The sequence below is a fragment of the Ictidomys tridecemlineatus genome, chromosome 15 (genome assembly GCF_052094955.1).
Source record: "Ictidomys tridecemlineatus isolate mIctTri1 chromosome 15, mIctTri1.hap1, whole genome shotgun sequence".
NCBI lineage: Eukaryota > Metazoa > Chordata > Mammalia > Rodentia > Sciuridae > Ictidomys > Ictidomys tridecemlineatus.
The window spans coordinates 402,930-430,919 of NC_135491.1; the positions used below are offsets into that span (position 1 = coordinate 402,930).

At 46.2% G+C, this 27,990-nt stretch overlaps 2 protein-coding genes across 6 annotated transcripts in view; both read right to left on the reverse strand.

Annotated features, from left to right (window-relative positions):
• LOC101957881 (uncharacterized) overlaps positions 1–25,164 on the reverse strand; it is a 32,922-nt gene extending 7,758 nt beyond the window's left edge. The window contains exons 1-4 of one of the 5 annotated variants that reach the window (XM_078032938.1): positions 3,014–3,193; positions 2,517–2,555; positions 2,390–2,450; positions 268–394 (exon numbers count right to left, since the gene is read on the reverse strand). In XM_078032938.1, the coding sequence (XP_077889064.1) occupies positions 268–301 (34 nt within the window). In that variant the 5' untranslated portion in view covers positions 302–394; positions 2,390–2,450; positions 2,517–2,555; positions 3,014–3,193. Of the gene's footprint in view, positions 1–267; positions 395–2,389; positions 2,556–3,013; positions 3,200–11,030; positions 11,195–25,026 lie in introns of those variants that run through there. The other 4 variants (XM_078032934.1, XM_078032935.1, XM_078032937.1 and 1 more) reach the window with 4 other exon arrangements.
• Positions 20,054–25,741, reverse strand: LOC144370986 (vomeronasal type-1 receptor 1-like). Its single transcript, XM_078033015.1, is given in 3 exon segments — positions 20,054–21,698; positions 21,701–22,179; positions 25,361–25,741. Coding segments are annotated over 3 exon segments (933 nt in total). The 5' UTR covers position 25,741; the 3' UTR covers positions 20,054–21,624.
• Positions 25,742–27,990: the final 2,249 nt, after the last annotated feature.

Consider the following 27,990-nt stretch of genomic DNA (forward strand, 5'->3'; position numbering starts at 1 on the left):
TCATGGATATGAACACTGGCCAAGGGAAGGTCGAGGCAAGTGAGATCCATGAAGCTGATGGCACAGTGCCCGCCACCCAGACCTCCCACGAATGCTCTGGGGCAGCAGGTGTTAGGCTGCTCAGGCAGCGCACATGGCTTGGCACTGGCCCCACAGCACACATGTCAACACAGTGGGAAATTAGCAGAGCCCATGGTCTGGCAGAGCTGCCTGTGCAGGAAGAGAGGACAGACAGAAACCTGGACAATGGTAGTATAAGGGTCTTACCCAGAGAGGTTACAAGTGCAAAGTTTTCCAGCATCACGCGAAGGTACAGCAGCCTTTGAGCCTCATCAAGGAGCCCCCACTCCTCCTGGGAGAAGTAAACAGCCACGTCCTCAAAGGTGACACAGCTCTGTCATGACAGGACAGATCATGCAGTGATCAACTTCTCTCCGAGGAGTCCAAGCTCATCCACCCACACATCTTCCCTACCCACTCTCCTCCCTGTTTTGTGCCTCCATGGAGATGCCACACCAAGTGTCACTCACTCTCACATCATGGTACCTCTATCACTGTTTCTTCCCACAAAACCAACAGGCAAGTGGGCCAGGAGAAGTCATGTAACTCTGGATCTGGTAACTTGGGGTGGCACCCACGTTTGCCAGGCTCTATCCCAGGGTTCCCCAGATCATACTCCCCCCACACAGACACAGATGAGCATACCTTCACCCTCGTGTCTTCCATGCCAGTGCCAACAGGTCTCTCTCCCACACCATGTGCTCATCCCTTCTCAGGCAGTCTCAGTCCCCAGGTGCCTCCACCCCAGCATCACACCCACAGGCCTCTCCCTGGTCCCCCCACATTGCTTGAACAAGGCATCCAGAGAGCGTGGCAAACTGAGTCAGGATCCATGACCACTGACATAGGCAGCCCCATCCTGCTCTGTACTTCCTGGCCTGCCTATTGCTTGCTCCAGCCTCTGTCACCAGGTACCACCTGGATAATCACCAGACACTGATGGCCTTCTCCCACTTGTGCTGCACTTGATGCTCCCTCATCAGTCACAGCCTTTTTCTCTCCTCAAACCATAATTCAAGACCTTGCTCCAGAGGCCCTCCACTCCAGGCCTGGTGACCTCCCAGATGACCACTTGTGTCCCTAAGCTAACCCTACTACTAAAACCCCCAAGCATATCGAGGGTCACTTCTAAATCCCAGTGAGCCCAAAGTCTGATGAACAAACACAAGTATTGGTCACCCCATCATGGTGCCTCAGTTATTTTGAATTTCTGTATGACTCATGTCCACTCTTCCCATGGAGCCTAGACATCTGCCAGACCAGCCACCTCCTCACACAATTCCCACAGCCACTGCACGTCCTCAGTTGTGTCGGTGATGACCACCAACTCTATTCAGATGCTCAGGCATGGGAACCAATCATGGAACCCACCCTCCCTTCCCAGGGCTGCTTCTGGCATTACCATTTAAGTCTAGGATGTGCCTCCTAATTGTAATTCAAGGTACATATCCATGACAAACATCTGTCACCACTTTTTAGATTGATTTTTTTTTCTTTTTTGTAGTACTACAGATTGAACTCAGGACCTCACACAGGCTAAGCAAGTGCTCTACCTCAGAGCCAAATACCTAGCCCTGTATATTTCCATTTTGAATTTGCTGCAGAGTTCCACATTTATGCAGTCAGCTACTAACTAGACATTTCCAATATTGCTTTTAAACAATTCACTCTTTTAAGGTAGCCAAAACAAAACTCCTGATACTACACAATGAAAATCAAACCAACTATCAGCTTAACATTCTGGTTAGTGGAGATTCTACCCTTCCAGCTGCTAAAACTAAAAACAATGGAATCACCCATCTTTTTCTACTTTTTTCTCACTCTTAAATATGAAACCCAGGGGGTGTGCAGCTTAGTGGTAAAGTATTTGCCTAGCACGTGTGAAGCCCTTGGTTCAAGACCCAGCACCACAAAACATAAAATGAAACACCCTAATGAAAAACCAATACAGAATCCAGCCACGCCTGGCCACTACAGTGGTCCAGCCACATCAATTCTTTCTTGAGCACAACCATAGTCTGTTTTTGCTGCAGTCACATTAAGCCTAATAAGGTCTGGCTGGATAACCTTCCTCCTAAGCTCCAAACCTCCCACTGCTCCCATCACTTCCAGAATAGACTCCTAACATTCCAGACCTGACTTCTGCACCCCTGCTCTCATGTTCCATAAGAATGAAAGGAAATCTATGGTGCCGAACAAGCTCAGTCTCACACTCAAACATTTCCGCATTCTTGGACCTATTCACGGGGTACCCCTTCATCACTCATCCCATTGGTCACTACTAGTTACAACAGAAACCATTCCATACGGCCTCAGCCTAGGTTATGACCTGGTTTTGGTGTTTCCTCCGAGTTCCCAGGTCCAGGAGTGTGCGAGTGGCAGGCAGAGACCTAGGACACAATTCCTCAGACTCAGAGCGGGGGCACCAACGAGGCCCTGGAACCGACTCCACTTACCTGCATCCAGTCCATAAGCGCTTCCGTGGTCAAGGGAATCTGTGGGAAGAAGGTGGTGAGGGGCTAGAGATCGTGGCAGGACTTCCTGGGCTCAGGACCCCCGTTTCCCGCCCGGCCAGGGGTTGCGGAGTCTGCATTATCCCCGGCCCGGTCCTGGGGCTCGCTCTTCCCAGCTGGGGGACCCCGCATAGGACTCCACCTTCCTGGCCGCAGTGCGGGCCCCTGCTCAGGCCCTTCAACTCTGAGCAACTCCTGGACCACCGACGAGCCTGACTCAGACCGTGTCCCCCGCTAGCCTCGTCTCCGCCTCCCCGCACCTGCCCTCGGCGGCCCGGGCCCAGCCGCGCGCGGCCCCGCGGCGGGACCTGAAGGGCGGCGTGACGCGCAGAGGGGCGCAGCCCCTCCCGGGCCTGTCCCGCGGGGCCGGGCCGCCGCGACTCGAGCCTGCCGGGGGCAGCTGCGGGGTCACCCTGCCCGCGCCTTCGCCATCCCCTCACCTCGACCCCGGCTCCACGCCCCACAACTTCTGACGGCGAAAACGGTTCCCGGGCGCGCCTACGACCCACCGGGCAGCGACGCCGGAAGTCCCGGACAGCCCGGCCCGGAACAGGAAGCGGCCGCTCATTGGCTCAGCTCTCCGCCACTCGGCCCGGGCATTGTGGGTAACGTAGTTTCCACGGCCCCGTCGCCGTGCTGAGGGATCCCTGCACCGGTGACCAGGGTCCGTTAGTCCTGCCTCCCTGGGTCCCCGTGTTGTCCCCGCCGGCCGGGGGGGGGGGTCCTCCATGTGCACAGGGGCGCCTCCAGCCCCCCCCCCCCCCGGTGAGGCCACGTGGGGTCGGAGCGGTCACAGCGCGAGTCCCCTCCTGAGCCCCGCCGAGGCCGAAATGTTACCCGGCTCAGGTCGTGTGCCGGCGGGTCCCTGGCTGATTCCCACCCCGCCTGGTCTTGCGGGAGTAGAGGACAGTCTCCTTGCAGGTCAGAAGTCCCTCTTCGGTGGGCTTGCTGGAACCTGCTGGAGATAAGAAGCTGCCTCGTGATACTCCGCCCTTTATTAGCCTGTCCCTCCTGTTTCCTCCTGACTCCCCACGGGGTGAGAAGTGCATTTGCAAGTTTATCTCCCACTTATATTCTTTCTCTCTCATACACTCACACACACACACACACACACACACACACACACACACACCATAACTCAAGGGAAGCTCTTCCAGGTTTTGTGGACATTAAAAATACGGTTTGCCTTAATTCGCTTGAACTGAATGTTACATCTAATTAAAAAAACAAATTCCGATTAAAAGGACTTATCAACCAGATAGTTCTCCAGAGTATAACATCCTGATCTACTGCGCCAAGAATTTTCATTTATAAGACCATTTCCCTGTCATGAGTGAGCTATTAGCATAGAAGGAGCATGTTTGTGTCTTTCCACAATGTCATAATTTTTTGAATAACAATTAAGTCACAAACGACACCATTTTCATTGGTTAGTTCACAGAATAATTGTGTGTCATAAGCCAGGAAATCACAATCTTAATTTCTAATGAAGGATTAAGGCACTCACATGAGTCCAGAAAGCTAAACTGAGAGCAAAGGCCTTAGCAGAGACCAATGCAAAGAGTCACTATCGTGGTCATGAATAGATAGGATAGGCAGATGGTGAAACTGGCAGTTAGGCCAATGGGCACCATAAAGACTTCTCTAAATGTAAAGGCCACTCCACGAAATTAACCTGTAGAAACTTTCCAAACATTCCAGCCAATTCCTTTTCTGAGTGAAGGCTACAGACTCAAGGGCTAAAGGCACAACAGCCAATCAGAAGGTCACAGGCCAAACCAATAGCCTTGGCACTTCCCAATACTTCATCAGCATAGATACTGAGCAGTGTCCCCACAGAATACCTACATTATCCCCTAGATAGTACATGTGGGTGAAAAAACCACTGTTTCTTTTCTTTTTTTTTTTTTTTGAGTAATTTCTACTCTTTCATTTCCACTCTCCATTGTCCATGGATTTTATTCTTCTAAACTGTGAGGCAAGAACCCAGAAAGAAGTCACTGGTAAGTGGCTGGGGTCTGCTGAAATGCTAAACAGGCAATTGTCTGCTCTGGAGGGTTACAACACAGTTAGACTCCTGTTCCTGCAGCACCAACAGATTAGGTCCTGCCAGCTAAGACCAGTCACTAATGCCAGTGGGCAACCCCTGCTGTGAGTAGCTGCCATGGCCACAGAGGGCTACAGCCCACCGGCACTGACAGCGGCAGAAGTGAAGAATTCAGTTTCAGTCAGATAAGATCATGAACTTGTGCTCTGAGCTCAGGGCTGTCAAAGAAGAGGAACTTATTCTAGGTCCAGGTCTGGACAGATGGTAGATTCAGTGTCAGCTTGGAGTGAACTGTGTGTGGTCAATACAAGCAGGAGAAATTGCACTCTGCTAAAGCCCAAGGACGAGATTCAGAGGGCCTTCAATGTGATTTTCCTGAGCAAGGCTTGTGACAAATGACCAGGTGACAGGGTTAGGGTGCTGTCATGTCCAGTCTTGAGGGACTCCTCCTTTTATGGACCCCAAGTGAGGGGTTGCTTCATTCAGAGGTCTGGTATGCTTGATAAGCTTGTGGACTTGGTCTTCCTGGTGTGGTCTGATATACCATGCACCTCTGTGCTTCTAATTAGTTTGATAAGTTCATGGGTGGTCATTTTTCAGTAAAAATGTTTATCAGTTTGTGCCTTTGGTGGTGGCAGGCAGATGGTGGTTGTTTACTGGTACCAACAAGGTGTAGTCATTCCACCTCAGCACATAAAACGGGGTGGCTTGGGGAAAACTGCTCTACAAATGCAGTAACTCGGATTTAGGCACAGCCTGAAAACTTATGTTTTATTCATGATGGAGTAACTCACAGCAGGCCATGCTCCTGCTGACTAGAAAAATAGGGAACGATGTTAAACTACGTAACACATATCATCTTTAGACCTATGGCCTTCCCTGGGCCTTTGCTTACTCCCTTCTCAGTGATGTTTCCATTTAACTTCTGTGTCTTTGAGACATAAGTTTTCTACTTTGCTTCAACAAAGTCACTTTTGGAAGTGCAGATTTGGGGGGTGAGGACTGTTAACCCTAGGCTAAATCTTAAGCAATCATGCAAAGAATTTAAGCTGTGTTTTGATGAGAAAACTAAAAAGTCTGAAGTATTTTTACCCTATTTAGAAAAAGAGTGATTTAGGGCTGGGATGTATCTCAGTAGTAAAGCCCTTATCTCGCATGCACAAGACCCTGGGTTCAATCCCCAGAACCACAAAAAAGTAATATGTTGAATTCATAAATGTTGTAAGGATTGTATCAAAATGCAAATTTTTAAAATGTTAAGTCAAATAGAAATTAGTGAATAAAAAGAGGTGTAACAAAGTTATAGGCATGATGGTATATTTTGGTGAAGAAAGTTAAAAGGAAAAGGGAATGTTTTTGGATGAGAAAGAATTTTTTGTGGAAAAATTAGGTTTTTGTCCAATAAAAATGACTAGATTATTCCAAGTTGGGAAAAATAAAGATAGGAAAAAACTAAGGATTTAAACAAGTTGTCTTAGTAAGTCATAGAAGGTTTATAAAGGAGAAATCTTATACATTTTTACGATTGTTACCATAGGTTGAGAGTCAGCTGAGGAGTGAACCTGTCAGTAGACAAGAGCGCCAAAAACATTCACTGGAGAAAACACAGCCGGTTAAACAAATAGTGCTGGCAAGACTGGAAATCCACATGTAGCAGAATAAGAGGGTTTTTTTAAAGTAATAAATTCCAAAGAAGGAGCTACGTCTTCCAGTCTCAATTTATATCCAAGGTACTCCCCAAAGCTAAAGAAAATCACAGATGTTAGAACTGAGACCCACAACTTTCACTTCAAGATGGATGAAACTGGCCTTCTGGTGTTCAACATCTAGGACATGGAGACAAAAGCCAAGGAACATTAAATGGCTGAGAGGATAGTCAACCAGGGCCTTTTAGGTCCTGCAGCTAGAGTGAATCACTGCATCTCCAGCCAGGAGGATAAGGAGGACCCTAGAAACAGTAGCCAAACCATGTACAGTTTTCAGAGGTGAGGATCATCAGAAACAGAAATGTCCCCAGTCCTTCCAAGGGAAGCCATGTGGTCAGGAATATCTGGATCCATTCCCACAACTAGAATAACTAACACAGAAAAAGAAAGAGAAGTCTTGAATGACCTTCACAGTAGCAGGGAATTACAACCCCAAACAGATGTACTAAAATAAGGATAGAAACAAGAAAAAAATTAACAGTCATGCTTAGACAATTAAGGAAGAGACAGTGACCCTTTTAAATGAAATTTATAAAGAAACTGTCCAAAGAAAGGGTCCTTATACATGATTGCCTGATGATGACTATCAAAAAGGACTGTGCCAGACCACAAATTTGCAAAGAAGCCACCACAACTTCAAATGCCAAGGATTTCTGTAAGGACATCTGTATGGTAACTGTTCAACCTTAGACTGAGGCCACTTTTGTTTTTAATCTCTGTGGCCAAAGATCATTGTTATCTTGATAATTTGGCAGGTTAAAAAAAAACTTTTTTATTATATCTCATTACTGTTCTTTATTTAATGGTCTTAGTTAACAGTTAATCTATGTTCTGTTTTTTAGTCTCATTCCTTCCCATGCCATTGGTCGGTCATTTTGGGGAAAGAAACACCACTCAACAGATGGAGAAGTTGATGGTAATGAAAAGCGGAGAATAAAGAAAGGTAGAGTTTTTAGGATCTTCATTGAGAAGGAAGCAGATAGAATTAGACCAGATCTCAGAAGGGGCTCTGGATATTGCACTATAAACTCAAGAAAAGGCACCAGGGGCTGCAGTGTTCAAGGAGAAAGACAGACACGTTCGAGCAGTCCCCAGCCATGCCTGTGGTGTCAGTCTGCCCCATGCAGCAAGTCTGTCCGAGTGGCTCAGGCACCATGAGTCAGGCCCTCCAGTGCCTTCAAAAATTGCAAGGTACACTCCGGGTACAATCTGACTCTCAGAAGATCCCTGTCTTCAGTGAGAGAAGGCATTAAATATACTCATGTAGACTTACTAATTTAAAGGTTTACTGTCAATAAAGTGAGTTCCCTGGTCCACTTCTCTACCACACATTTGGAAACTTAATAAATTGGATAGTACAAAACAAGATGGGCTCTGAGGCACAGTGCAATGTGGGTCAACAGTAGAAAGCAAAAGTCTTCAGCCACAACAGACCCAGATTCCTAGTCCCACTAACTCTTCCAGGAATCTCTTGTTCAGCCTGCCCTGAGAATACTGCCATCCTGCCCATGGGCACAGTCCACCCTCAAGCCAGAGGCCTCCGATGACAGAATTAGCTGAGCCTCAATCCTCAATGCTGTTACTGCGTGTGACACTGCACAAGAATTCAACTTCCTGGTGCCTAATCTGTGTTTTAGGCTGTTGTGTGAGCAACTTTTGGAAACCCTGTAAAAGCCTAACTTACATCATGGGCCTAATCTGTCCACAACACACCACAGTTTATGGTGCCCGGAGAATGAGGTAAAATGCCTCACCTGGTGTGCATACTCCAAATCCAGTCACCAAGACATCACACTCACTGGCCTCTGTCACACTCTGCCACATGAGGTGCTCCCTGTTTTGAACACAGGGACCTGAAAGAGGATGACACTAGTCCCTTTGAGACTCAAGTACCTGGTGTGGAAATGCAGCTGCGGTGACCACTGTGATAGGGCCTCTTCCTTTCTTCACCTCTGGCTGGACAAATTGCTCCCAAAGATCCATCTGGTGGACCCACAGGTAACTGCCGATATGGCGCCACAAACACGAGGCTGGAAGCCCTACCCAGGGCACATAATTTGAACAGAAGGTCTCCTTCTGAATGTCCACTGGTCTAGCAGCCTCCCAGAGAGGTGGAGCCTTCTGGGTGTGGAGGAGGCGTGGATCAAACCACATCAGGATCCTGGGCTTTTGACATGGTGTTCAAGAGCGAGGGGGTGGATCTTAGTGGGGCTGTGATGAGGTTCCTGGGTGGGATCTCTGTGCTGAGCACCCAAATGTTTCAAAACACAACCTTCCCTACTAGGCAAGACCACAGAAGCAAAAGCTGTCATTTCACCACCCTGGAGGCTGCTGATCCAAACAGGAAACCAGGCTTCCTCCAGGGAAACAATGGAGGGAGGAGGGCCACATCTGTGCTCTCTATGCTGAGGTGGAGGATCTGAGTGGCCTTGGCACCTATGGGTGGATTCAGAATAGGGGAGAAGGCCCCTCCAGGTGACCATGTGTCCCAGGCCATCTGAGCTGTCCATTGGGCCACAGTTGCTGGAATACACAGCCACCATCCTCACCTTGAGCCTCCTCCACTTGCAGGGGAGGGAAGGGATCATGATTGCAGCAACTAACCGTGCTGCTCTGTGTAGACCAGGGCATGGGAACTGGGGTATGCTGCCTAACATTTCTGAGTCACCTCCACTTGCTGGCAGCGTCATGTCAAGACTGCCTTGTCTGGGTACCTCGTGGTTGCTTGGAGAGGTGAGTTAGCCTGTGAGAAGAATCAAGACCCTGTCTGGATGTCGCATGTGGGGAATCTTTTGGGGCAGGAAGGTGTAAGATTTCATCTTTAGAATGAAAGACAAGAACTTAAATGGTGAATTTGACAAGTAGCACCACAGGGCTAGGTGTATAACCATATTTTATTATTATCTTTTTTCTTGCTGCTCGAGTGCTGATGACCTGACAACGGACAGATTTCCCTTTCTATGGTGTTAAAGAGTCCCCCCCCAAAGCTCTTGTTAATGTAGGACTGTCTGGAGGGGAAATGATTAGACTGTGAGAGCTATGACCTAATCAGTCCACCCTAGTTTGAATGAACTGACGAGGTGGTTACTATAGGAAATGTGGTGTGGCTAGAGGAAGGAGGTCACTGGGGGTGTGCCCTGGAAGGGTCCATCTTCCCTCCATCCCCTTCCACTTTCTCCCTCTTTGCTTCCCAACTGCCCTGCACTGAGTACTTTTCCTCTGCTGTGCCCTTCAGCCATGATGCTCTGTCTCACCTCTAGTCCAGAGCCAGGGACCTGGCCAAGCTAACACATAGGGCTAGCCTAGGAGCATACCTCTATTAGTCAGCTTTTTGTTGATGTGACCAAATATAACAGACAAGAACAATGTAGAGGAGGAACAGTTCAATACAGGGTCATGGTTTCAGAGGTTCAGTCCATGGTTAGCTGGCTCCATCGCTCTGGGCTAAAGGTAAAGCAGAACATCATGCCAGAAGGGCATGGCAGAGGCAGCTGCTCAACTCCCAGCTGCCACAAAGCACAGAGAGCAATCAAATATACCAAGGACAACATATAAACCCGCATGTTATTCCACCAGTGACCTACTTCCATCAGCCACATACTACATGTCTGTATTTACCACTCAATCTATTCAAATGATTAATCCATCCAATGGATAATCCATCAAATAAATTAATGATCATGTCACAGCTCTGATAATCTAATAATTTACCCATTAACATTCCTACATTAACACAGGAGGTTTGGGGAGACATCTCAAACAATAACATTTCATATACCAAATAAGCAATACAGGACCTACACCCATAACCAGCTCCTTGATCAATCTGTCACACAGGAAGCTAAGATTCCCCTTGCCCTAAATCACTCAAAGGTTACACCTGAGAACCACTCTATACCCAAGAACTGTCTGCTTCAAGAGAGAGGAAACAAGGCTGGGTATGGTGGTGCATGCCTGCGATGACAGCTATTTGTGAGGCTGAGGAAGGAGGATCACTAATTCAAGGCCAACCTGGGAAACTCAAGACTTTGTCTTAAAATAAAAAATTAACCACTCAGTGTTACAACCCTTACCTAACCATGGGTTAGGAACTGGGTTCAAACACTAATACTGTGAAAAGAGAGAGAAGGCAGAATGAGCCTCTGTACATAACTTGAGGCTGAAAGAAAAGTCTCCCATATGGGAAGCCATTTCTGAGTCAAGGCTTTTACTACCAGACTCCAACTGCTTATCACCTCCTGAACTCACAATCAAACTGTGAGATTCCTGTTGTTTCAAGGTATGAACACATCTCCCAATTCTAACCATCAGCACATCATAAACCCTGAAAAGAATAGTTGCATGTTCTTTAAATTAGGCTGTGCCTGTATTATCACACTCAGTCCATGGAAAATCACCATTTTGTGCATTTGTGTTGTGGAAATGAATGAAGATCAAATAAATGAGACAAGCAAAGGCTATGCATTCTGAGCATACTGTATCAAGGGATTCATGCACTGTTACTTGTATTCAGCAGACTCCAAGGCAATAAGAGAGTAGAAATGCTTCATGTGTGCCCAGGTGGGAGGCAGTTGGCATGGCAAAGTGGGAGATAAGTAGAAGCTGGGTGTCTTGTGTGATTGGTTTAGGAAACCTATGGGCTTCCTCCAGTTGGTCTTAAGTTGAAAGCAGGGACAATTTTTAAAGAAGTTGGCAGTTACTTACCAAGTCCAGCTCTCATGGCTGAACACTGTGTAGGTTTTGAGTCAAGATCTATTTTCATGGGCTGGGGATGTGGCTCAAGCGATAGTGCGCTTGCCTGGCATGCATGCGGTCCAGGTTCGATCCTCAGCACCACACACAAACAAAGATGTTGTGTCCGCCAATAACTAAAAAAGAAAATAAGATAAATATATATATATAAAATTCTCTCTTTAAAAAGATCTATTTTCATATTTGGCTGGCCATATTCTGTACATTCAGTCTCTCCTGGTATGTACATGTGGGACCTATATGTCAGGTCTGGGGGTTCTGCCTTGTTATGCCGGTCACATAAATCTGTCAGTGCTGTGGTGTTAGCACTTCCCTTCAGATCTCACAGGCCCTGTATGCTTTGCACATGTTGTTTTTAAAAGAATGATCAAGGCTTGCCATCAGAGAGAATGCTGGTTTATTGAGGAACAGCTCTGCATATTTATAAAACCAGGGTGGTTTGACAGTTATGACAGTTTAATGGTTGAACGGTTTGACAGTTGGCATGGGGTGCTTTCTGATTGGTGGATAAGGATCATGTGAGCCAGCAGGGCTATTCTAATTGGTGGGTAAGGATCATGTGAGCCAACAGGGCTCACCATTGGGCGGCTCTTCTTGGAGGATGGGGAAGTAAGTCTTTGGAGCTGGGGCAACTCCCAACAGTTTTAGTGCCTCATGTCCACTGAAAGAATGATCAAGCCTTGCCGTTGGAGAAAATGCCCGTTTATTGAGGAACAGCTCTGCAAATTTATAGAGCTGGGGGTGGTTTGACAGTTAGCATGGGGTGCTTTTTGATTGGTGGGTAAGGATCATGTGAGCCAGCAGGGCTCACCATTGGACGGCAGGATCATGTGAGCCAGCAGCGCTCACCATTGGATGGCTCTTCTTGGGGGATGGGGAAGTTAGTCTTTGGAGCCGGGGCGACTCCTAACATCCACCATGCTAGATTTCTGCCTCATGTCCACCATGCTAGTGAAAGGTTAATAAAATGAGGTATTGACTAAGGTCCTGGTCATAACAACAAATAGGCCAAAAGTTAAGAGACAGGGAGACAGAAAGGGATACCTTGGCCCATGCCAGAAGCCACATCTGGCCTCAGGCCAGAAGCCACATCTGGCCTCAGATCAGTGTGCCTACTATAGAGAAAAAGGACACTGGGTCAAAGAGTGCCCTAGAAAGAAACAGCCATGCCAGCCAGCCATTCTAACTCTGGAGGATGACTAGGAAAGTCGGGGCTCGGATCCCCTCCCCGAGCTCAGGGTAACTTTTGAAGTGGAGGGAACCCCAGTAAACTTTGAAGTGGATACAGGGGCACTATACTCAGCCCTTAAGGCTCCATTGGGCCCTCTATCAACTAAAAGGTCTCTAGTTCAAGGGGCTAACGGCAGTAAATATCGAGCTTGGACAACTAAGAGGACCATGGACCTGGGAAAAGGAAAAGTCCATCACTCCTTCCTAGTGATCCCAGAATGCCCAGCCCCATTGATGGGCAGAAATCTGCTCATCAAACTCCAGGCCAGAATAACTTTTAACCCTGAAGGCCCCCAAATGGAATTTCTAAATCCTTCAGTAAAAACTCCTATAGTCATGGCTTTAACTATGTCAGTAAAAGATGAACATCAACTCTTCACACCCCCCAAGACTGATCAAACAGACAAGCTATCCCAGAAACGGATAACAGATTACCCAGAAGCCTGGGCAGAAACTAAAAGATGGGATAAGGCCCCATATTCAGAAATATCTGGCCTTAGGGGTCCTAAGGCCCTGTCAATCGGCCTGGAACACTCCCCTGCTACCAGTAAAAAAGCCAGGAACCGGGGACTATTGCCCCATTCAAGACCTAAGAGAGATCAACAACAGAGTGCAGGACATTCACCCCACAGTACCTAATCCATACAATCTGCTTAGCACCCTGAACCCTGAGCGAAAATGGTATACTGTCCTGGACTTAAAAGATGCTTTCTTTTGCTTTCTTTTGCCTCTGCATAAAGATAGTCAGTTGCTGTTTGCTTTCGAGTGGGTATACCCAGAAACTGGAACATCTGGTCAACTAACTTGAACCAGACTCCCACAGGGGTTCAAAAACTCCCCCACTCTCTTTGATGAAGCCCTCCACAGAGATCTCAATAACTTCAGAACCATGCACCCTGAAGTCACCCTACTCCAATATGTGGATGACCTGCTACTTGTTGAGAGCCACAGCCAAAGGGGCCCCAGCAAACTTCCAGCTGCCAGCAAACTTCCAGCTGCTGGCTGATGATCCAGCTGCCAGCAAACTTCCAGCTGCCGGCTGATGATTGGCTCACAGCGGCCCCAGCAACATCTAGCTGATTGGCTCCTCTGCGGTGATGTTCATTGGGCTGTTTCCCTGCCCTTCAGACTGCCAGCTGATGATTGGCTCACAGCGGCCCCAGCAACATCTAGCTAATTGGCTCCTCAACGGAGCTGCTCATTGGGGGACTTCTTTGGCTCTGCCCATGCAACCCAGCCAATCGGCCTCAAGAGCAAGAGGATTGTGGGAGGTTGAGAGGCTGGTGTGAGGGTGAGAGGCTTGTGGAAGCTGGTGGTGGCAGTTGGGCTCTGAGGGTTTTTCCTGAGGAGCTGTTTTGTTTGGCGTTTGTAGTTCTAAAAATAAAGTTAGTTTCTTTTGACAAGTGGCTCCTGAATTGTGCCCAGCCAGACTGCAGCAGCTACTGGCAGCAGACACCAAGGAAAACTGTGAGTCTGGGACCCAAGCACTACTATCTGAGCTTGCTCAACTCGGGTATAGAGCTTCTGTCAAAAAGGCCCAAATTTGCCAGCAAGAAGTAATCTTCCTGGGCTATTCCCTTAGGGGTGGTAAACGATGGCTCACTGAGCCCAGAAAACAAACCGTTGTGCAGATACCACCCCCATCTAATAAGAGACAACTCAGAGAGTTTCTTGGGACTGCTGGCTTTTGCAGGTTATGGATACCTGGGTTTGCAACCTTAGCTGCTCCTTTATACCCATTGATAAAGGGAAATGCCCAATTCCAATGGAACCCTAAACACCAACAAGCTTTTGATAACATCAAAAGGGCGCTACTATCTGCTCCAGCCTTAGCACTCCCAGATGTAGAAAAACCCTTTACTCTCTACATTGAGGAAAAAAAAGGAATAGCACGAGGAGTGCTTACTCAAACTTTAGGACCCTGGAGAAGGCCTATAGCCTACTTATCTAAAAAGCTGGACCCAGTGGCTAGTGGATGCCCCCATTGCCTAAAAGCTATAGCAGCGGCGGCCCTACTAATCAAAGATGCTGATAAGTTAATGCTGGGGCAGAAGCTAACCATTATAGCCCCCCATGCCCTAGAGAGCATCATCTGCCAGCCACCAGACAGATGGCTATCAAACTCTAGAATAACACACTATCAGAGCCTATTGCTTGACAAAAACAGAATAATATTGGGACCCCCACCCCGCTTAACCAGGCTACACTACTACCTGAACAATCATCAGAACCCATCACTCATGACTGTCAACATATACTGGCAGAAGAAACCAGTATACGACGGGATTTAAAGGGTCAGCCACTGCCCCACTCTGAGGTCATATGGTTCACTGATGGCAGCAGCTTTCTCCAGGATGGTAATTGGTGGGCTAGGGCAACAATAGTTAGCAGAACTAAAGTCATCTGGTCCTCTAGCCTCCTGGAGGGAACATTGGCTCAAAAGGCAGAGCTGATCGCCCTCACGAAGGCATTAGAGCTAGCAACAGACAAAAAGGCCTCCATATACACAGATAGCCGCTATGCCTTCGCTACCGCTCATATACACGGGGCTATCTACCAGCAAAGGGGACTATTAACCTCGTAGAGAAAAGAAATAAAGAACAGAGATGAGATCCTCCGCCTCCTCTCAGCAATACAAAGCCCTAAAGAACTAGCTATAGTGCACTGTCCAGGACACCAGAAAGGAAATGATCCTGTAGCGGTAGGGAACAGGAGGGCAGATAAAGAGGCTAAATTGGCAGCCCTAAACGGAGTAACCATGTTAACACTTTCCACACGGGGGAAATATGAGTCAAGAGATTTAACTACATCAGAGCACCCCAACAACTTAACATCTAAGGACACTGACACTGAACTCCTTGACTACACTGAGCCCAGCTTGCAATTTCAGAAAGCCCTACACTACGTTAAAAATGTACATCAACTCACTCATCTTGGTTCAAAGAAACTGCAGGCATTCCTAAAGGATCAAGAACAGAGTTTTCCACTAACCGGCTCACAGCAAAAGAAAATAGCTGAACGAGTAACAAAAGCCTGTCGGGTCTGTCAATTGGTTAATGCTTACCCTTCTGAGCTTCCTATAGGAAGACACCTTCGAGGAACCAGACCAGGACAATTTTGGAAAATGGACTTTACTGAAATTAAGCCAACAAGATATGGACTTAAATATCTCCTAATCTTTATAGATATATTTTCAGGATGGATTAAAGCCTTCCCCCCCACACACAAAAAAGGCGCAAATGGTGGTCAAGAAGATCCTGGAAGATATTTTTCCAAGATACAGCTTGCCTAAGGTAATAGGGTCTGATAATAGACCGGCATTCGTGGCCCAGGTAAGTCAGGGGTTAGCCAGGACCCTGGGGATTAATTGGAGGTTACATTGCGCTTATAGACCCCAGAGCTCAGGACAGGTAGAAAAAATAAATAGAACCATTAAAGAGACCTTGACGAAATTAAGCTTGGAGACCGGCATAAAAGATTGGAATATGCTCCTGCCTTATGCACTGTTTATTTGTGTAACCTCACCCCCTATGAAATTCTCTATGGTGCCCCTCCTCCAGTAAGGGACCTGACCCCAACTCTAAGACCTAACGATTCCTTTCACACCCCCTTGCTTAACAGACTAAAAGCTCTTGAAAGAACCCAGTGATACCTGTGGAAACAGCTGGCCACTGCCTACCAACCTGGGGACAAAGGAACTCCACACCGATATCAAGTAGGAGACTTCATCTATGTAAGACGACATCAGGTGTCATCCCTAGAACCCCGCTGGAAAGGACCATACCAGGTGCTACTTATAACACCTACAGCGGTAAAGGTAGACGGAATCACTTCCTGGATCCATGCCTCTCATCTCAAGCCTGCGGCCCTGTCCAGACTCTGGCTGGAAATTGGAAAAAACTGGTAACCCTCTCAAATTACGTATTCGCCATGTGGATAGGGCTATGGATTCTCCCCTTGACCACCAATAGTCCTAACCCTCATCAGCCCATTCAGCAGCGATGGCTGATCATAAATCCTACTGGACAGAAAGTATGGTCTATCTCGCATACAGTCCCCTTAGGGACCTGGTGGCCATCTCTCCACCTGGATATTTGTCAGCTGGCTATAGGTCTTTCCTATTGGGATATCCCTGATGAAAAAGATCCCACTAAAATTCCATTAAATCCCCTCCATACCATAGATAATGGAAACAAACATTATGGATGTAGGGACATGCAAGCCAGATGTAGGTTGGCTAGCCTGGATTATTATGTTTGCCCAGCGGACTATCAAAGCTGCAAACAGTCACGGCTGTGTGGGGGAAAGCCGACTTCTTCTGTAAGTCATGGGGATGTGAGCATACAAGGGCTGTCTGGTGGAACCCAAACTTCCCTGACAGTCTGATTTGGGTAAAAAAAATAATACTAAGTTAAATCCCAAACAATGTCTCCCATTTAAACGGAGCCCCAAAGCGGGGACTTCTGGACTAGTTGACCCTACTCCATGTGACACAAATAGCCTATGCAACCCCTTAAATATAACCTTCACCTCCAAAGGAAGAAACCAAACTATCTGGGCATGACTTTCAAGAAAAACCTATGAAATGCGAGTTTACACCACAGGATATGATTTTGGCCTTTGGTTCATTATCAGGTTTGAGAGAAAAGAAATTCCCTTGGCCATAGGACCCAATCCCATCAAGCCAGGAATTGGGCCTCATAGACCACCCGAACCTAAACCTACTAGGGACCTTTCACTTTCCCATACTCCTCAAGTTTCACCTTCATTTACTTCCCCAATTCAGAGTGAAGTCAACCCCTTCCCCTGGAGACTAATTGAAGGAGCCTTTGCGGTGCTGAATTTCACACAACCAGACCTCACTCAGTCTTGTTGGCTCTGTCTCTCCTCTGCTCCTCCTTATTATGAAGGGATAACAATTGATGGGACTTATGCAGTAAAAGCGCAGAGTTCCTCCTGTAATTGGGATAAAAATCCTAAGTTAACCCTCCCAGAAGTAACTGGGGCAAGCTTATGTATAGGGTCTCCACCTAAAAGTAAACAACACTATGTACCCTGACAAAAAATATTGACATCACACAGGGTTTCCTTACTCCTGATAATAGAACTTTGTGGACACGTGACACAGGGTTGACTCCTTGCATTTCAGCACAGATATTTAACAACTCTGTAAATTATTGTGTAATGGTGCAGATGTTTCCCAGAGTGCTCTATCATGACGCAGATTCATTTAAAAATCAAATAGAAAAACATACAACCGGGTTTCGCCGAGAACCTGTATCCCTCACTTTAGCCATCTTATTAGGAATAGGAGTTGCTGCAGGGGTGGGCACAAAGACCACTGCCCTGGTCCATGGGACACAACAAATGACCCAATTAGAAACAGCAATGGACCAAAACTTAAAGATATTAAAAACCTCCATCACAGCTTTGCAGGAATCTTTAACCTCTCTCTCTGAAGTTGTTTTACAGAACAGGCGAAGGTTGGACCTCTCCTTCATGAGAGAAGAGAGCCTTTGTGCTACATTGAGGAAAAAATGTTGTTTTTATGCCAACCATACTGGAGTTGTAAAAAAATCTATGAGTAAACTAAAAAAACTCCTTAAAGAGCATCAGAGAGAGAGAGAGGCCCAAAAAGGGTGGTATGAGTCTTGGTTCACACAGTCCCCCTGGTTAACTACGCTTTTATCAGCCCTGGCCGGTCCTCTAATAATTCTTATATTGTTGCTAACTCTAGGACCCTGTTTGCTCAACCGTGTAGTTTCCTTTCTCCAATCCCAAATTGGACAAATCAAACTTATGGTAATCAGACAACAATATACCCCACTAGCAGACACGGAATGTGACACCCCCCAATGATCCCTTTTATGATTAAAAGTAACCAAAAAAAAGTAAAAAATGAAAGGTTAATAAAATAGGTACTTGTCACTCCATTTTTCTGTATGCTTAACAAAACATTGTTGAAATCTTAAGAACTGTTTGCTAATCTTGTTCCCAGAATGTGCTGTCCCCAACTGTGGACTGTCTGCTAATCTTGTTCCCAGAATGAGCTGTCCTCAACTGCCAAACTACAAAATGTAACTTCTCTCGCTGCCCTCTCCAGGGAAAGTATATAAGCTCTGCTGAAGCTGTTCTCAGGGCTCTATCTCTCTTTGCTATAGTGAGTTCTGAGCCCCAGCATGCTGGTCTCCAAATAAACCCTCCCTTCTGCTGTTGCATAAAACAGTCTCTTGTGGTCTCTTCCTCTGACGTTTCACCGGACCCTTACACTAGTTTTATGCCTCCTGTCCTCCATGTTAATTTTCTGTTGTGGGCGTGGTGTATATGTCCAGGCTGGTTGAGCTGCATCAGTTTCACATTTCTGTCACACAGGATCTTCTGCATGCGAGGAATTCTATGGTGTTTATGAGCTTGCTGTGTACTTAGCATATAATTTATCTTCTGTATTTTCTGCCTATGTCCTAAAGTAAAATAGGATGGAGGCTAATATACCTGTGTCATTAAAAATGTAACATAGCCAGGTGCTGTGACACACCTGTAATTCCAGCTACTTGGGAGGCTGAAACAGAAAGATTGTGATTTGAGCCCAGCCTAAACCCTTGTATCAAAATAAAAATAAAGTTCTGGAGATATAGCTTAGTGGTAGAAGACATGCCTAGCATGTGGAGATCTGGGATTCATCCCCAGCACCACAAAATATGAATAATTCGTTGTTTTACCCAGGAGGCAGCTCCCTTAGGTCAGTCAATCCCTTACTCCCCCAGGGAGAGGAAAACACCCCTCCATGTCTACTCATACCATACCTTCTAGAATTGCACAATGATTACTCCTTGACTGCCTCTCCATCATGATCACTCCTTCCTCTAGATTACATACAAATACACATAAATTTTTTACAAATATTATACTTCCAAGTCATTATTCTATCTCTCCTGAAGAATTCCCTAAATGGTGTGGCCTGAGCTTTCCCTTCCCTCTTCTGCATCTCCTCTGACCCCCTGGTTTTCAGACATGGAGGAGTGCAACGTCAGAGACTAAAGTGAGGCTATAATGCTCACCTTACAACATACCAACAAAATATTGCAGGAACAGGAAAAACCAATTGCACAAGAATGAATGGAGCTCTTTAAGACATTGCTTCCCCCACTGTTAGTAATTGCAACTGTGTAACGACGGGTATAAATCCTGAAGCTTTCTAACAATAACATAAACCACTAGAAAAGGCAGTATCACTAAAGTTGCAGAATTTTTTAATGTAGCTTTAAAAATACTTTTCAAAAATTATGTACAAAATTTAAATTGATAAGTGTTTTATTTGTAAGTCAAGAGATAGAATCCCTTTTGAAATATCAACACAGTGTTCAGGAAAGTTGAATTTGAAAGAAAAGAAAGCAACAGAAAAAGCACAGGCAATATGAGTTTCCCATCAGATTACCTTTCCGTACATGGTTTATATTTTATAAATGTGAGATAGAAAACCATAAAGCATTTCCTGAGTTTAATCTGATGAAATTAAAGCTACCATGATTGGTAAATTTGATTCAATGTTCCTTCAAAATAAACAGAAAATAATTACAAAATATGAGGTTTTAATTTTAAAAACAAGAGATAAATAAAATTGATTGTGATAATTTTACAACATACAAAAACTCATAAATTTGATATAAAATAAGGGTTGGCATTTCACTGTATAATTGCAAATGTTTGCTCATGAACAAAAAAATGCAAGTAAGATGCTAGAATTTCAGACAATAAAAAATTAAATACATTTTTTAAAGCAGAGAAAAGCATGCTCAATTTTCTGGAGACAGACTTTCAAACATCAGATTTTATTCTATAAAATTTTGTGCATTGTGAATTTTCACTTTAGTAAAAATAGGCAAGAGACATTTTATAAACAATTTAGATGCTTAATTTTATCCATTAGCTTTGAAGGTGCATTTTCATTGAGGGCTAAGTAATATACTATGCATTTGATGTAAACCACAATATTAAAGACTTACAGTGCTATTTTTAGAAATAAAACTACTTAAATTAAATATCTAATACTTTATATTTTGGAACTAGGGATTGAATGCAGGGGTGCTTTACCACTGAGTTACTTCCCAAGACACTCCACTTTTTTTTTCCATTTTGAGACAGGGTCACCAAGTTCTCCAGGTAGACCTGGAACCCACACTCCTGCCTCAGACTCCAGAGTAGCTGGGATTTCAGGCTGTGCCTCCACATACAGCACAGTAGTACCACTCAGTGATATTTTCAGTCTCTCAATTGAATCCCTTCTGCTCATCCTCTTAAACAGCCACTCAGATTTCCTCAGCTGCCTAAGGGATTGCCCAGAGACTTCCCTGTCCCTCCTCTCCTGCTCATCTCCCCACTGTCTGCACTCCAAGCACCTGAGACTCAGCCCACTCCCCTGAGGCTGGCAGTGCCTTCCTCACACTGCTCATGCAGTTCATTCCCCTGCCAAAAAGTGAGCTCAGAAATTATGGGGAAAACGATTTATGATCACTGTTGTTAATAATGTAGTTTGCATTTCAAAATTTCTAAAACAGATTTTTTAAAGATCCTCACCAGAAATAAGTTTGTGAGATGTTGGATATATTAACTAGGTGATTTAATCTTTATACAATATGTAAATAGATCAGAACATTCCACTGAGTCCCATAAATACACATAATAAATATTGGTCAATTAAAATAAATCAATTAAAAAACAGAGAAATGTGAAAAAAGTCTTCATGAGTTTCTAAAAAAATGAAAAAAAGGGGCTGGGGATGTGGCTCAAGCGGTAGCACGCTCGCCTGGCACGTGTGCGACCCAGGTTCGATCCTCAGCACCACATACAAAGAAAGATGTTGTGTGCACCGATAACTAAAAATAAATATTAAAAATTTTTTAAAAATCTCATCTATGCTTCACAACTCTGATTCTCAAAATTCTTAATGTCCCCTCAATAATTTCTAGTTTAAAAAATGAAAATAAAAAACTTTCCTGGACATTAAACTCAGAAATTTCCTCCATTACATTCTTCTAAAATATCCTGGACAAACAAAACATATAAATGAAAAAAATAAATAAAACATCCTGAACATTCTTTACTGAGAAACCTAAGGTTAGAATGATAAATCCTTGTTTAATTATGGGCACAGTGTTCATGGTTAGTCTGGCATAGAACTGACACTACAGAAGTTATGGCCACCTCATTTGCCATAGTATCAGACAGTATTGACATAAGGGCTCTTCAAACATGAGCAGATGATGACATGGACATTCAAATACATCCAAGACAACAGACCGCTAGCCAGGCAGGTGGATTAGGAGATACCATGTGTCCTTGCTCTGCAGTGATAGAGGACCTGAGAGATGCGGGTGTCACTGACAATGAGCTAAAGGGGCTGAGTGCTGGGAAACAGGAGGACACCAGCACAGAGCTGGTCATGACCCACTGGCCTCTCCTGGGGGCAAGAGTCATCCAAATGGTCAAGACAGTGTAGACGGAATAAAAGGCAACAAAGGAGCTCACCAGGATCAGAACGGTGCGTGTGGCTCTGGCCTCATGAGAAGGTGGGGGGTAGAGGATGCAGCTGTGGATGTGCTGAACCTGCTGCCTGTGTCTGTGCAGGACAAGGACAATGGAGCCACTGGCCCAGGCCGTGAGGTCCAGACTCAACAAGTCGGGGGAGAAGTACAAGACAGTGTATAAGGTGCTGTGTCTCTCTGGCACTACCCAGGAACAGTACCCGTGATTCCCATCCACACTGAGATTTTTCTTATTCAATGGGACATTCACTATTAAAGGGAGAAATGAATTTATCAAGAGATGCAGGGCCCAGCAGAGGAAACAGCAGAAGCCGATAAATCGTAGTGATCTGTCGCGACCCCTTGCCCACAAGGAAGACGCAACTCGAGAATCTTCTTTCAGCGGTTTATTCAGGCCCTTGATATTTCTTCTACTACTCCCTTGGATGCCCCTCCCAGCCTTAATATAGCATCTCAAGCCCCAATGCGAACCTGCCACGTGGAACTTTCTCATAGGGTGCTGAAAAACCATGCGCCAACTCTCCCAAATAAGGAGTTGTTTGTCACATACCACAGCGGAGCCAGCGCCATCTTGTAATGGTGACCATAATCTGCATAAGCAGCAGAGGCGGCTCACCACAGTTCCCCCTTTCTGTTTTCTTAAAACAATACAGGCGAGAGTAGAGGTCCTATCCCACTGTGCAGAATGGCTGCATAGTATGGCTCAGTCCTAAGGAGGGCCCTTCCCCAGATCTGACTCCATATCAGCCGACGCCTTTTTTCATGGGGCGGGACGTGGACACGTCAAACCCGCATGCAGTAGGACATGCTCTCCTTGAGGTCCCGGTCCACTGCAGGATCACTCAAGTGCAGTGCCTTGCCTCGCATCCTGTATCGTGATGATGGTGAACAAAAGGGGGTAGCTGGGACTACCTCTGTAGGACAACCACAATTAAGTTGGCGACACCCTGAGAGAAAGGCACGGGCTTTAAAGCCATAGCTAAAGACCAGTGTGGAAACCCTTCTGCGTGCAATGGCAACAAGACCTGCAGAGTGCAAGGGCTTTCCAGCACTAGAAGAAAGACAAAAGAAGGACATGTCGAACCCAGTGCAATGTTAAAAGAACTTGGGGTGCAACGACCATGTCAAAGGCACTAGTGTGGGAACTCATCTGCGTGCAATGGCAGCAAGGCCGGCAGAGTGCAAGGGCTTTCCAACACTAAGAGAATAACGAGGAAAGACATGTCAATCCCAGTGCAATGTTACAATAACTTGGGGTGCAATGACCATGTCAAAGATTTACTGTTTAAGATGCGCAAGCCAGACTTGAGGTGAGTTGCCATTTTCTAAAGCTGCAAGAGCTTGCAGGATCATAGCCTTATCTTGAGCACTGCGGGCCTTAAGGCGACAGAGAAACCACAAACAAAGGAACATACCGAAGCAACACATTGTACCAAAAATGCCTACTCCCACCCACTCTTTAAAAAAGGAAAAGGCAGAAGATATCCAATCGGTGAATTGACCCAAAGTCACGGGATCAACACGGGTACTATTCAAGACAGCTATCTGAGTCAGTTGAGACTGGATCATGTCTTCCGCCACCATGGACCAATTTCCGGCCAAATATTTACCGATGATGCAGGAAGCATTCCTGGAATCATTAAATCTGACAGAGGTTATACACAAATGCGCACGTTGGTCAACACAACCCAAAAGTACCAGGTCAGACAATTCTTTTATCTGAGCTTGAAGTAGATCTATTTTTTGGTTAGCAGCCAAAATCCCTGACAAAATATGTTGATTAATTTTGTTTTGAGATTCGAGTATGGTGGAGGTTTGTTGAATAACATTATTAATAGTGGCAGCAGTTTGCACCTGGCTGGCCATGGCTACTCCGGCCGTAACTGCTGCAGCAGCAGACACTGCTACGGCTGTCACTATAGCTGCTGTGATTTTGAGCAGCCTGTTCTACTGCACCCTCTAACATGAATGCTCTCCAATCTAGATATTTTCCCGGGGAGACACAGGCTCGGACTAAACTTGCCCAATCTGAAGGGGTCATACAGAATCTAGTTAGGCCCTCCACCTGAGTAAGAGTGAAAGCAGCGTCTATACCATAAGTACGGACGAATTCAGCCAAAGTCTTAATTATTTTAAAATCTAAAGGCTCATGGTACCTTCCCCTATTATTGTCCTGAAAAACTGGGTATGCTAGTCCCATGTCTGTATTAACTGTTCTCCAAACTTGAGAATGAAAAGTCCTCCCGGAGCCTTGGACTCCACCCACATATGGGGGCGGAACTACTGGAGGCACGGGGAAGGGTGGAGCAGCATCAAGTACTGGCTTCTCCTCTAGATTTTCCACCTCCCCAGAACTGGATTTATTACCCTTCTCACAGCAGGCTTTTACATCTGTTGTTTCCCTTTTTTTCTTTTTTATCTTAGTCTTACGTAATTGTTGTAATAACTTGTCCAATTCCTCAGAACTGTCCGAGCTACTTGTGTCCTTGGGAGTTTTTAACTCAGTCAAGTCCGGATAGAGCCTTCTCCTCTGTTTAACTTCAGACTCCCTTGTCTGTTCACCATTTTTACTCCTAATACTTTCTGCTACCTCACTATGTGACCCCTCCGATTTTTCTTCATGCAATTGCTCAAGAACCGCCTGACCCTCGCTCACAGCTTTCTGGCATTTACCATCCATTATACACCCCCTCACTAATTTCCAAAGCGGAATGGTACGACCCTTTAAAGTTCCTTGTTTGTAAGCGAAATCCAGATCTTTCCCTAATTTGCCCCAACTGGGAATCGTGAGACTCCCTGAAAAAGCAAACCAAGGAGCTACAGAGTCAGTCTCTTCTAAAAACCTCTGTAATGTGCTCCGCTTCACTTTAAGTCCCTTAGAACGCAGTAACCCATCCAAGGCCAGCAAAATTGGGCTTGAGGAAGTAGCACCCATACTGTTCCAAGCAGTATAAAGAAAGTGAAAGTACAAAACCCCGCTCTCTCCTTATTTACAGAGGAGCGTCTTATTTTATTATTTTTCCCCGCTCTCTCTTTATCTACAGAGGAGCGTCTTATTTATTATTTTTCCCCCCGCTCTCTCTTTATCTACAGAGGAGCGTCTTATTTATTATTTTTTCCCTGCTCTCTCTTTAATTACCGAGGAGCACCCCGCTTTGATCGCGGATCCCACTTACCTGGGACTAACCGGTGCACCACCCCTGACTGCTGAAAGTTCTGGTTCCCGGGTCTCGGCACCACTTGTCGCGACCCCTTGCCTGCAAGGAAGACACAACTCGGGAATCTTCTTTCAGCGGTTTATTCAGGCCCTTGATATTTCTTCTACTAATCCTTAATATAGCATCTCAAGCCCCAATGCGAAGCTGCCACGTGGAACTTTCTCATAGGGTGCTGAAAAACCATGCGCCAACTCTCCCAAATAAGGAGTTGTTTGTCACATACCACAGCGGAGCCAGCGCCATCTTGTAATGGCGACCATAATCTGCATAAGCAGCAGAGGCGGCTCACCACAGTGATCTCATCTTGAGCGTGATCCACCTGCAAATTCTGGGGTTTAGCTTTAGGGCCTGGAAGCCATTGAACAGGCACAAAGTGCTGAAGGAGACACCAGTGCTCACTCTATAGAAATAGAAGACAAGTTGACATCTCGTGTCACCCAGGAAATGTCTCCATCCCAGAGCTGCCAGAGTCTGAGGGACTCCTTTTGCAAAAAGAACAATGGAATTAGCAAAAAGAACAGTGAAATTGGCCAGTACCACTTGATTGAGAATCACATCTGTGGGTCTATAGTGACGTCCAGTGAGCAAGGTGAAATTAAAGAGACAAAGGAGGGAGAAGTTTCCCAGGAATCTCACTCCTGTCTGAGTGAGGAACACCATCCCCATATCCATGCTGAGCAGATCACATCAGCACTCGCAGGTCTGCTTGTACCCAGGGCAGGGGGTGAAGAGATAAACCCATGAGATTAAGTGTGTCGGCATCAATACATCCCCCAATGTAATACTGACCATAAACTAAACACTCTCCCCAAAATAGACCAAGACTTCATGCCCAGAAACTCAAAGACCCACCGTGAGACCTGTGCTGCCCACAGCTGCAGTGTCCACCTCCAAGGGAAAGTGAGAGTGAAGAAGAGCCCTGTGCCTTGACTCAGGTTGTTTCAAAAATACATTTTTCAGGGCAATGGCAAGACACAGACATGTGCAGATGATCTCTTTCTATAAAAATGGATACAAACATAGATATAGGGATGGCAGCTGAGAGGGAGATGTGGTCAGAGCACATATCCCTGTCCACCTGGGCACTGTGGTACCTGCAGAATTTTCACAATTGACCACTTGAAAGCCTCTACAAGACAGGAAAGGGAGTTTGAAACTCACTGGCGTACTACAGATGCACAATAGGTCTACAGCTGTGAGGTAGACCACACAGAGGGGACGGAGAGAACAGGGGTGTTTCAGAAGACCAAGCCTGACATGAGCCAGAGGACAGGGCTCAGGCTACAGCGGAGCCTCCAGGTCTGCCTGCTCACCCTGTGCTCCACACCTTCCTAGGACTGTGGGAGACTGTGAGTCCTCCCTGCCCTGAGAATTTCCACTAACCAGAGCCTGTGGACATTGAGGCCGTTCTGAGACAAGATTGCAGACATTCACAGCCAGGAGGACTTAGGGTCCCCCACAATCCTAGGATGTGTGGACACACAGGGGGATCTAAATAGATGCCCTGAGCCCTCATGAGGGGCGTGTGCTGCCCATCTGCAGTATCCCTGGCAAGAACAGAAATATCATCTTCTGCTTCATGAACAAATGGGGGTGGGTAAGTCAGAGAACAGATTAGTAGTGGGTGAAAACAGCAGTTCACCACATTCACAACCTGCTTACAAGCCAGGGTGCCAAGGGGTATACACCAGACTGGGGAACCTGGCGCCCACATTTCCTTTGCTCCCTTTCCCTTCCTCCAGTTTCTCTTCCTCATCAGGGTGAGCCACACGTTTTTGCTGAGTAGCCTTTTTATCCCCAAATGGAAAGCACAATCAGGCCTTTCCCCTAAGGGATGTTAATGTGCCTCTAACAGAACAGAATTATAAATGGACTCCTGCAGACTCCCTTGGGCTCCACATGCTGACCCGAGAAAGCACAGTGGCCACAGCATGGACCTGGCACCGGGGGACTGAGTGCCAGTGACATAGTGGCCGAGACCCCTCAGAGGCTCTGCAGGGTCTCCTCTGACATCTCTTTAGCAGAGAGTCCACTTGTGGGGGACACTGGTGCCACAGAAGGGACACTTAACAAGGAATGTATTCCTGCTCAGAGACTCCTGTGGACAAGATGAGAGGACACAGATGTACCCAACAGGCATGGAGGACCCGCTGAGGGTGGCCCAGAGCGACAGTAGGAGCTGGCATGGAAAAGATGTGTGGAAAGCAGACTTGAGTGGGTTCCCTAATGTCCCACATGGAGAACCCAGAGTTCTGACCAGTGTAAACCTCAGGATGAAAAAGTAATAAAAGACTAACCTAGTAGATTGCCATAGATTAGTTTTATGACTGATTAGAACATCAAGATACACATAAAATTTACAACTGTCCAAAGAAGGAAAAATCCCTGCTTACCTGACTGTGTGCTGTCTGCAGTGGTTCTGAGGCAGCATCCTGCAGGTTGGGCATGGCAGGTGATAAAGTTCAGGGACTCCGTGACCTCAGTGCCTTGCTGGGAAGTGTCTGTCCTTTCACCTGCAGGTGCAGTGACAGTGCCAGCATGGGGACTGGAGATCACCTGGGCCCACACCTGGGGGCTGGCATGTCTCTGCAAGCCTGTCCCCGTGAGAAGCCCTTCAGGAGAGGGGAAACAAGTGGGACAGACCTCACCCTGAGGCAGGCACTGACCCCACGGGAGCCTGAGCAGCGAACACAGAGACCTGCTAAGTGAGGAGTGGAGCCTGCAGCCCTGTGGGCTTCAATCGTGTGATTGTTTTAGTGCCTGAGAACTCCTAGGACTCCCAGACTCACATCAGACGGCATGTGGTGAGTGTGGAGAAGCAACCACAGTGGTTCAAATAGGTGGGAGTGCCACAAGGACTTATTCATTTGCTGCTTCAAGAATATTTATTTCCTAACCCACGTAGGTCAGGCACTTTTATGG